The sequence below is a fragment of the Mesoplodon mirus genome, assembly GCF_964341445.2.
Source record: "Mesoplodon mirus genome assembly, chromosome: 6".
Classification (NCBI taxonomy): domain Eukaryota; kingdom Metazoa; phylum Chordata; class Mammalia; order Artiodactyla; family Ziphiidae; genus Mesoplodon; species Mesoplodon mirus.
In genome coordinates this window covers 46,388,132-46,398,007 of record NC_138982.1, presented here as the reverse complement: position 1 = coordinate 46,398,007, position 9,876 = coordinate 46,388,132, and the positions used below count along the sequence as shown (strand labels likewise).

Genomic DNA, 9,876 nt, shown 5'->3' with positions numbered 1-9,876 from the left:
ACAAAGGGATCGGAAGGACAAGAGAGAGAGGCTGGAGCAGAGAGTGCCAGGGAGAGAGCTTGACCCTGAGAACTCATTCCAGAGATAGAGACCGGGTGAAGGAGATGGAGAGGTAGCTGGTGCCTGGCTTGCTAGACCACAGTGTCCCACGCAGATTGACAGACACATCCCACTCTGTGCAGAGGCCTACCCCTCTACCCTCGCTCCACCCTCACCTTTGCCACCTCTCCCTGTCATCATGTTTCATCCAGTCACTCTTTCTTGTAACTGGGCACCTCCTAGCCTCAGATACAGCCCGGGCCCCCTTCTCCTGGAGAAGTTCCTTCCTTGCCTCCTTCCTGGGCAAATTCCGGCCCACGCTGATAAAAAAGTTACAAGGCCCACTCCCTTCCCTAGAGTTTGGGTCCCCCACCCCTGTGACACAAGCAGAGGCAAAAGGTTTCTCAAACACTAAGTTGCAGTGGTGGCTGTGAGTCAGCGCAGATCCCCAGAACCCCTGCTTCTAATGACACTGAGGGACAGCCCTGGGGTGGGGGTGGGGGTGGGGGTGGGGCTGGACACCCAGAGTCAGATGAGCAAAGGTCCCAACTCCTGCTTGACCCATACTCCCGTAAGGCTCCTGTGCCCCAGGGTGGCAGGCCACATTTTTCCAGAGAATCCACTGAGGGGTTCCTGCCAGTGCTGGATTGCCAGCTCCCAGGGGTAAGGGCCAGGGCTGGGTTTGGGTCTGATCATCTTCCTAGCAGTGCCATGCACATAGTGGAGACAGAAGGAATGTCTCAGATGGTGGAGATACAGTGCAGAGAGAGAAAGTTCAAGCATGTGAGTGGTGCTGGGAAGGGGTAGTAGGGTGCTGAGACTTGGACCCAAGTGCCAGTGGGGAGGAGCAAAGAAAACGTTGGTGGGGGGACTAAAGGGAAGGACACCTGGAACAGGCACCTGAAGTCCCTGTCGTCTGCAGGCCCCCAGCCTCAGCCAGAAACCTGCATGCAGCGTTCCACCATTTAGCACTCCAGGCTCTCAGGCCCTCGAGCCTCAGTTTCCCCAGCTCAGAGGGCTGGGGCGGGGTTAGGGTAGCCCCCCACCCCCCGCCCCCGTCCCGTCCTCGCGCTTCCACGGGTAACCAGGAGCAGCGGTCCGGGAGCACACTCCTCAGGGATCTGCTGGCTTCACTTACCAGGGTCTGCTCGTACTGCAGCGCCCGTGGCTCCATCCCTTCCTCCGCCGCCGCCGCCCCCGCCGCCGCCGCCATCTCCGCTCACAGCCCTCTGGCCTCCCGCCGCGGCTCGGGCTCTGGCCCGGACTCGCCTCCCGGCCCGCAGAGCCCGCGCCCACACCCGTCCCGTCCCCGCAGCCCGGGCGGTCGAGTGCAGAGTGCGGCGGGCCCCGGGCGGGCGCCGCTGGCGCAGCCTCCCGCTCGCGTCCCCTCCTCGGCGGGCGGGCCGAGGGCGGTGCCCTCCGTGCTGCTCCGCCCGCCGGCCCATCTAAGGGAGCCGGCCCAGCGCGGCCGGGGTCCGCTTTGGGGCCGCCTCCCGGGCTCGGGAGAGGCGGCAGGGGGCGCTTGAAACGCGCGAGCCCGGCCCCAGTCTCTGCCGAGGCGGGTGGCTGAGAGCGGCGCCCGGGCCAGGGCGGGGGCGGGTCCACTGGCACGTGGAGGGGCCGGACGGGGTCTGTGGCTCTCCGCGTCCGGCCGGGAGGGGCCGGACTCGCCGGGGCTCTGTAGGGCCTGGGGTCGGGGGCTGCCGAGCCGTCTAAATCAGACTTTCAGGCCCAATCCCTCAGGAGCGGCGTCCTCTCTTGCTTTTCCGCTGGGGCCAAGGGCTCAGACCGGCCTGGCAGGGCCCCTCCACTCCGTCGGGGGTGAGAAACAGAGCTGGGGGGACTCGGAGGGTGACGCTAGGCCCAGAAGGGGGGTGCTTGGAGCTGGGACCCTCGGTCTCTCTCATCCCCTTCCTTTCTCCTTGCCTTCTTCTCGGCTCCCCGAGGGAGGTGCACTTGGAGCAACTTGGCCTTCCGCTTGTGCGGGGGTGGAGGTGGAGAGGGAACGGGAAGGGGTGAGGCCAGAGGGGAGGGAGGTCTAGGTGCCTGGGAGTTGGGCGTGGGGGGACAGAGGTCGCTTCTCCCTGGCAGGGCCCAAGGAGAAATCCGAGTAGCTGCTGACGTCTAGCCGCCAAGGGGGAACGGCCTGCTGGCGCTCTGCGCTCTGCGTTCTCTGTAAGGGTCCGAAGAAGGATAGAGCAGAGGGTGGGGTGAGCACAGGTGGATGGGCAGTGTCAGAGATAGTGTCAGGGGAAAGGCGTGTGCCCAGGAAACAGGCAGTGTGCCGGAGGAGGCAGCACCAGGGTGTAGGGGCACGTGGGAGCAGCGGGGGTTCCCAGGAAGAGGGAGCAGTGTCCAGGAAGGGGGCAGTGTAAAAGAAGAGGAACCAGCGGGAGGAGAAAGGGGGGGGAAAGAGGAAGGGGCAATGTAAAAGAAGAGGTGGTATCCGTAGGAGAGGATAGTGTCAGGATGAAGGAACACATAGGAGAGCTTGTCCAGGAGAGGGTCGTGGCGGGGGGAAAGGGCAGAACCGAGCTTAAGGGGCAGTGCTCAAGGAGGGCAGTGCGTGGGGGTTAATGCCTGCTGAAGGGGCGGTGTGAGGGAAGAGAGTAGGGGTGGGGACGGTGCAGGCTTTCCTCTTTCCCATGGTGACATCATGGCAAATTCCCAAACTGGACGGACCCGGCTCAGGTGACAGCCATATGGGCCGAGCCGGCCCGGGCCGGCCTGGGTGCCAGCTGGAGGGGCTGGGTCCTGAGCCCTGCCGGGCCAGCGCCCTGGGGGCGGGGTTCTTCTCCGCTCTCCCTTCGCACGGACTGTGCCCTCGGCGGGCAGGCAGACCGGCACGGTAGGGCTCGGGCCGGGCTTCTCTGGGCCAAGGATCAAGGTCCCTGGCTGGGGTAGGCCCCCAAGCATTCCAGTCTTCCTGACCTGGCTTCTGAAGAGGGCGCAGTAGAGCCACTGGAGAGAGCCGGACAAGACGCCGCCTCGGCCGGAGGTGGGACCTATCGTGTTGCCGCCCGGGGCGGAGTTATTTGGACCTGAGACCCGCCCTTAATACTGCAGCCTCTCGGAAAGAACCGTTCGGGGCGGAAGTCAAGAAGCCCCGAGAGCTAGGTGGCGGAAGTGGCCGCGTTCCTGCTTGTCCGTGCGCATGCGTTATTCTATTTCTTAGCCGCCGCTCTTCAAGCTCTTCCTTTTCCTTTCTCCTCTTTACCTCCACGCGAGGGGGTGCGCGTACCCCTAGTCGTCGTGGTCGCGCTCTCAGCCCCTCCGCTATTTTCGTGGCCCCCTCACCATGGCGGGCATCCTGTTTGAGGATATTTTTGATGTAAAAGACATTGATCCGGAGGGCAAAAAGTTTGACCGAGGTAAGTAAGATTTGGAGGGGCTGTTGGGGGAAGGGGCTAATCCTCTCGGGAACACGCCCCTGGGCCTCTAGTCCACCCATTTGACGTAGCCGACCCCTACCGGCAGGTCTTGGTGTAGGGACCTTTCTCAGGAAACATTTTACAGAGGAAACGGAGGCTTCGCGCTCTCCCTGGCTCTCCTGGCTCTCCTGGCTCTCCTGGCTCTCCCTGGCACAAGCTGTGCCCGGTGCCTGGATGGCCTTTTCTCCGGGCATCTTTCTAATCGCTACCCACTCAGTGCTAGGCGCTGTACTGTGCACCTTACACACACTTTATCTTACTTATTCCTTTCAAGAGCCTCCATGAGGGAGGTGGTGTCTTACCCATTTTGCTCTGAGAGACTAAGCAACCCACCCAAGGCTGTACAGCGAATAATCCGACCTCAGAGCCCATTGCCCTCAGAGTCTTTAGCTCTTTGTGAAATCCTCTCGGAGTCAGAGTTGACTGCTTGGTGTACAAGTCTTTATTCTGTCATTGATCAATAATTGTCCTTGGTGTCTCTTCTTTTGCCTAGAGACTGGGATGTTTTTTGGGACAAAACGCAGTTCTTACACAAGTTGATAATCCCCTTAGCAGAGCACCTGGCACAGAGAGACAAAACCTTTGGATGAATGAATAACTTGCCCCAAATCAGGTTGTTTCTTAACCACCTAGGTAGGCCTAGAACCTGGATATTATTTGTTGCCAGAGGATCTTTGATTCTTTTCTGGGGATTCTATCCACTTGCCATAGGTTGTGTCCCCTTTCCTTCTTGCATATGTGGTTCTTTTTTAAAAAAAAATATTTATTTTTGGCTGCCTTGGGTCTCCGTTGCTGCACGCGGGCTTCTCATTGCAGTGGCTTCTCTTGTTGCGGAGCACGGGCTCTAGGCACGAGGGCTCAGTAGTTGTGGCATGTGGGCTCAGTAGTTGTAGCTCGTGGGCTCTAGAGCACAGGCTCGGTAGTTGTGGCACACGGGCTTAGTTGCTCTGTGGCATGTGGGATCTTCCCAGACCAGGGCTCGAACCCGTGTCCCTGCATTGGCAGGTGGATTCTTAACCACTGCGCCACCAGGGAAGTCCCTGCATATGTGGTTCTGATTGAGCCTGCACGTCTGTGAGAGGCCAGTGGATACAGGTTGGGTTAGATTGAGTATTCTGTTGCATCCAGCCCCCACAAAGTAGGAGTCTGCCCTGTGCTGAGGCCAGTGGATACAGGTTGGGTTAGATTGAGTATTCTGTTGCATCCAGCCCCCACAAAGTAGGAGTCTGCCCTGTGCTGAGGCCAGTGGGTACAGGTTGGGTTAGATTGAGTATTCTGTTGCATCCAGCCCCCACAAAGTAGGAGTCTGCCTTGTGCTGTAGGGTCTGCCCTGGGCCCGGCAATGACCTCTGCCACTCTTTCCCTATTTCCCTCCAGTGTCTCGACTGCATTGTGAGAGTGAATCTTTCAAGATGGACCTCATATTAGATGTAAACATTCAGATTTACCCTGTAGACTTGGGTAAGTATTGAACATAAACAACAGCAGGAGGCTTTTTGCCATTTCAGCTATTCTTCACCCTCTGATGCCGCTGTTATTTTTCAGGTGACAAGTTCCGGTTGGTCATAGCCAGTACTTTGTATGAAGATGGTACTCTGGATGATGGTGAATACAACCCTACAGATGATAGGCCTTCCAGGTGAGGGAGTGGAGCAGGGAGAACTTGAAATATGCCTGAGGACTAAGTAGATAAAGTGGTATAGAAAGACCCTTACTTAATTCATAAAATAAATGATTATCAGCAGAATCTATGTAACCTTAAGGAAATTGCTGCACTTAAGAATTCAGACATTCAGGTGTTTATCCAAAGCAGTGATTACAGTGTGAGTTGTAGCTTTTTGATGGCAGAGGAAATGACCACTGAATGACCTAGGCTCTGTGGGCCTTGTGTCTTGGGAGGGAGTTTGGTGTGATGCAGAGGCTTTTGAGCCCCACTCAGTTCACATCTCAGCTCTACCACTTATTTGTTGACTAACCTTAACCTCTTTCTTTTTTTCTTTTTTCTTTTTGGCTGCGTTGGGTCTTTGTTGCTGCGCCTGGGCATTCTCTAGTTGCAGGGAGCGGGGGCCTAGTAGTTGCAGCGTGTGGGCACTAGAGCGCAGGCTCAGTTGTTGTGGCGCATGGGGCTTTGTTGCTCCGCAGCATGTGGGATCTTCCTGGACCAGGGATCGAACCCGTGTCCCTTGCATTGGTGGGGGATCCTTAACCACTGTGCCACCAGGGAAGTCCAACCTTAACCTCTTTCAACCTTAGTTTTCTCATCAGTAAAATATCGATGATCATACCCAGCTCACAGGGTTACTCTGAGGACTAAATGACATTATGTTTGGAAAGTGCCTGTTGTTATGATGCTGGCACTTAGTTACCAGTTACCATTTTTAAAGGGCCTCTTATTGTTGTTAACTACATTTAAGAATAACTGCCACTATTGTTCCACAGGGCTGACCAATTTGAGTATGTAATGTATGGGAAAGTGTACAGGATTGAGGGAGATGAAACTTCTACTGAAGCAGCAACACGCCTGTAAGTTCCGCAGTCTTGTGAGAGCCCTCGCCCCCTCCCTTTTGTGAGAATTTGGACTATGCTCTGAAAATTTGGACCATGCTCAGGCTTCCTGGGTTTCTTTCCCCAAGCACCTCAGACCTAGGTGGGACCCGGGAAGAAACTGTTTTGGGAACAATTTTCAGTCTGAAATGTAGATTGCTCACTTTGCCCTCTGTCAGGACCTCAGGGCCTGGTGGTCCAAATGAGAAACTGGTAATCTAGCTGTGTGAAATGCCAAGGAAGGTTACTTCTCCAAGAACTAAATGCAGCATAAGTGATTAAACTGCTAGGCGTGTGTGTGTGTGTGTGTGTGTGTGTGTGTGTGTGTGTGTGTGTTTGCCACTCTGCAATCCAATCCCTAGTTCTTTGGTTTCTCTGCCCAATTATTTTTTTCTTTTCTTTAAAATCTTATTAAAACAACATGTGCCCTTTGTAAGAAATTTGAAAAGCAGAGAAGTAATGTGAAGAAGGAAAAAAGTCACCTATAGTTCTATAAACAGAGGGAATCTTTTACATAAACATTCTTGAATGTTCTAGGGTTTTTTTTTCTGTGTACTTTTTTCTTTGAGCTCGTGTTGTTTATTACAATGTTTTGTTCTGTTCTTTTTGCTTAATGTTATGTAAAACATGTTTCCCCATGTCAATTTTAAGCTATTCCTAAACATTTTAATAGCTATGTAACATTCTAGTAAACGGATATATCTTAATTGATTTGACCATTTCCTTTATTCTGGGCATGGAGTATCTTCCACCTTTGCCGATATAAAGAACAATTTGGTTCCTGATGACAAAACTCTAGAAGGATGCCTTTTTTTTCTTAGGTTGGGTTGGAGAGCTGCTGAGTAACAGTGGCTATGGAGCTCAGACTCATGGGACTGGGTCTTCTGTTTCAGCTCTGCCTACGTGTCCTATGGGGGCCTGCTCATGAGGCTGCAGGGTGATGCCAACAATCTGCATGGATTTGAAGTGGATTCCCGAGTTTATCTGCTGATGAAGAAACTGGCCTTCTGAACCACCTAGGGAGCCAGCCTTGCTGCTTAGTCACGCAGGTCATGGACGTTCGTTCAAGCCCGAGTAGCAGTTGCTGTTGTTCACCTGTTCAGGAGGGGCTGGCTCTCTGTCCACTGTGGGTGCCTCTTTAGGAGGTCTGGACTCAATGGGAAACTGACTTGCCTGCAAAAGACCCAGTGGGAGAGCTTAAAATGAATCAGAAGTTGTTTTATGTATATGATTTTTTAAATTAAACTTTACTTTTTCAGACTCTTTTCCCCTCTTTTTTAGCAAAGTGTTTTCCATTTATTTTAAAACCATTTTTTCCAGTTTGCCTATGGTATATTATGTTTCTGGCCCACAGCCAGATGATCACATGTCAGTGTTAGGATCTATCCCAACATTTTGGTATCTGGGTTCAGGGTTACCTCCGTCTCCTGGCTGACTACCCCCAATGTTTATCCTCCAGTGTGGTTTTCTGTCTGGGAGAGAGTGTTGTGCTTTGGCTCCTGAGGGCACCACCCATTTGGCATAGAACCCTGAATAGGCAAGGAGCTCTGCTCGTGTTCTTCCAACACTTTCAGTTTCTCAGGAAGTCAGATCACGTTGACTTGAATGAGTTGCTTGCATAGCCTGGCAATGTTCGTCATTTTTATGGAAGCTTTGAGATGAGGCTTTTCGACACACGCATGGGACACAACTCTGAAGAGGAGAGGAAGAACGATTTGGTGGTTGTGGAAGCAGGTGGAGGAGTTAGCTCTCCGCTTTACATTCTAGTGGTGACCCGGAGGGAGGGTAAGTGGTGGTGGTTTTTACCAGTGACACTCAACAGGGAGCTGCCTCACAGACCAGTGAAGTAGACAGGGCAGCAATACCAATGAGGTTTGGCAATTCAGTGCCAGTGCCTGGGACAATACAGCAGTCTGACTGCAGTCACTAATCTAATTTATCAGTGGGGGAAGAGCAAAGTTGAGGAAATGGTGATGCTTACAAGGACTCCAGCATTGGAGCTGGGTCTTCAGCCTGGCATTTGAGGTCTCAGACAGTACATGAGACTCATTTCCCCTGGGAAGTTCAGGGTAACAATCCAGAAAGATCATAAGTGTGTATTAAGTTGTCTCTCTTTTTTTTTTTTTGCGGTACACGGGCCTCTCACTGTTGTGGCCTCTCCTGTTGTGGAGCACAGGCTCCGGACGCGCAGGCTCAGTGGCCATGGCTCACGGGCCCAGCAGCTCCGTGGCATGTGGGATCCTCCCAGACCGGGGCACGAACCCGTGTCCCCTGCATTGGCAGGCGGACTCTCAACCACTGCGCCACCAGGGAAGCCCAGTAGTTGTCTCTTTTGATCTCCCGGTTTTGCCGTGAGAGTTGGTCCTCCTGCTGGGATGCCTGGGGTATTTCCTTCCCCATCATTTTCAGGTCTTCACAGGAGGTGTTAGAAATAGTATTTAGGGAAATGGGTTGAAAATGAATGGCCTCTGTAGGGGGGAGGAAAAGGTGTTTCTTTTGCTTTACTGTGGGGTGGGGGTGAGGGGAGAGGGAAGTAGGAGGTGAAGTGGGAGTTGGGATGAATTTTTATAGAATCCTAGAACCTCTGACGTGCAGTTAAATTTTTTTGTAGGGGTTGGAGAAGGATGGATTTAGGTTGGAGAGGGAGAACCTAATTACCGATAACAGTTTGCGGGGTAGCTAATAGTTTGCAGGGTAGTGTAGCAGACTGTCCTAGCTGCCCTGGGGTGGCAGAAGAAAGAGAACTGGTGTACAGTTGAATAGAGAGAAGAGTGTCCTCGTTGTAACAGTTTTTTGTCTTTTCTGTAAAGGGAAGAAGGGACTGAATCAGCCAGATAGAATGATTTGGGAATTGGTTAGATGCTCAGTAGAGGCAAGTTAGTTCCCACTGGAGAAGCCCATGGGTTATTTACGTTTGCCCTAGGGTAAGTCAAATGCCAGTACTGGATGCCTGGAACTTTCTGGCTACGTACTTCTTGCAGTTTTGCCATCTTTGTCTCTCAGCTGACTGTCTGAAAACCCCTTAATTCTTTGTCTCTGGTCCCTTTGGCATCTCTTGTACTGGGTGCTGGCTTTCATGTGCCATAAAATGTTTCATTTGTTCATTAAAGTTAACCTACTTTAATATTTCAGTAAGTTAAAATTTCCACTTACTATTCTCTTGACTCCATGCTGGAATTTGTAGTGTGGATGAACTGATTTTCTACCATGCAGAAACTGACACCATCCGAGATTTGGACGGCACTTCTGAGCTTTGTGCGTTTGTTGACTTTTTCTCCATGGCAACTGTTCTGTCCATGGGGTGGTGGGGGGAGACACCTGGAGATGCCTAAATTGGTCACTCCACCAAGAGCTTTGGTTTTCTTCTCAGAACTCTTTAACTGTTGATGTGTACTCCCTAAGGACTTGGAAATTTTTTCCAATAAATAGAGTCACTGACTGATATACTGGACAGTGCACCACACTGGGGAATGTATGGGCTCCAGACTAAGTCAACCTAGGGTGTTTCTTCTCCTGTTCACAGGCTGTGAAACCACTGGGAACTTGCCGGCCTTCTCTGAGCCTGTTTCCTCATCCGTAAAGCAGAGATGATAATACCTACCTTATAGAGATGTGTGAGTGTTAAAAAAAATAATGTGCATAAGTTTCCTGACATACTGGCTTCCATTCTACTGTTTTGGAATGCCTTTAATGACCCTGGGGTTTTATGGTAGTGTTTGGAACCCTAGGTTTCTGGCTCCTCTACCTACATGCTAACTTTTCCTGTCCTTTGGGGAGTTGAGGTGGGAGAGGAAAAAGCTTCCATTAGTTTTCCTACAGACAACTGGAGGTAGTGTTGACCTTGCAGTGGAGTGCTTGGGGC

The 9,876-nt window shown here is 52.6% G+C and overlaps 2 protein-coding genes across 4 annotated transcripts in view; one reads left to right on the top strand and one right to left on the bottom strand.

Moving 5' to 3' along the window:
- CLCN2 (chloride voltage-gated channel 2) overlaps window positions 1-1,519 on the bottom strand; it is a 13,758-nt gene extending 12,239 nt beyond the window's left edge. Inside the window, exon 1 of one of the 2 annotated variants that reach the window (XM_082624447.1) lies at window positions 1,178-1,519. In XM_082624447.1, the coding sequence (XP_082480573.1) occupies window positions 1,178-1,484 (307 nt within the window). In that variant the 5' untranslated portion in view covers window positions 1,485-1,519. The remainder of the gene's footprint in view (window positions 1-1,177) is intronic. The other variant, XM_082624446.1, reaches the window with a different exon arrangement.
- A 119-nt stretch (window positions 1,520-1,638) lies between these two features.
- Window positions 1,639-7,287, top strand: POLR2H (RNA polymerase II, I and III subunit H). Of its 2 annotated transcripts, none has more exons than XM_082624451.1 (5): window positions 1,639-1,860; window positions 4,848-4,931; window positions 5,016-5,109; window positions 5,910-5,993; window positions 6,908-7,287. In XM_082624451.1, the coding sequence occupies exons 2-5, from the start codon at window positions 4,883-4,885 to the stop codon at window positions 7,023-7,025; spliced, it is 345 nt and encodes a 114-aa protein (XP_082480577.1). In that variant the 5' UTR covers window positions 1,639-1,860; window positions 4,848-4,882; the 3' UTR covers window positions 7,026-7,287. The 2 variants fall into 2 exon arrangements, with proteins under 2 accessions (XP_082480577.1, XP_082480576.1); XM_082624450.1 differs by lacking the exon at window positions 1,639-1,860 and adding an exon at window positions 2,681-3,410.
- Window positions 7,288-9,876: the final 2,589 nt, after the last annotated feature.

Coding starts and splice junctions, on each gene's coding strand:
- POLR2H (XM_082624450.1), top strand. CDS start 3,338: ATGGCGGGCATCCTGTTTGAGGATATTTTTGATGTAAAAGACATTGAT. Junction 4,932..5,015: donor GATTTACCCTGTAGACTTGG/GTAAGTATTGAA, acceptor GTTATTTTTCAG/GTGACAAGTTCCGGTTGGTC. Junction 5,994..6,907: donor ACTGAAGCAGCAACACGCCT/GTAAGTTCCGCA, acceptor CTTCTGTTTCAG/CTCTGCCTACGTGTCCTATG.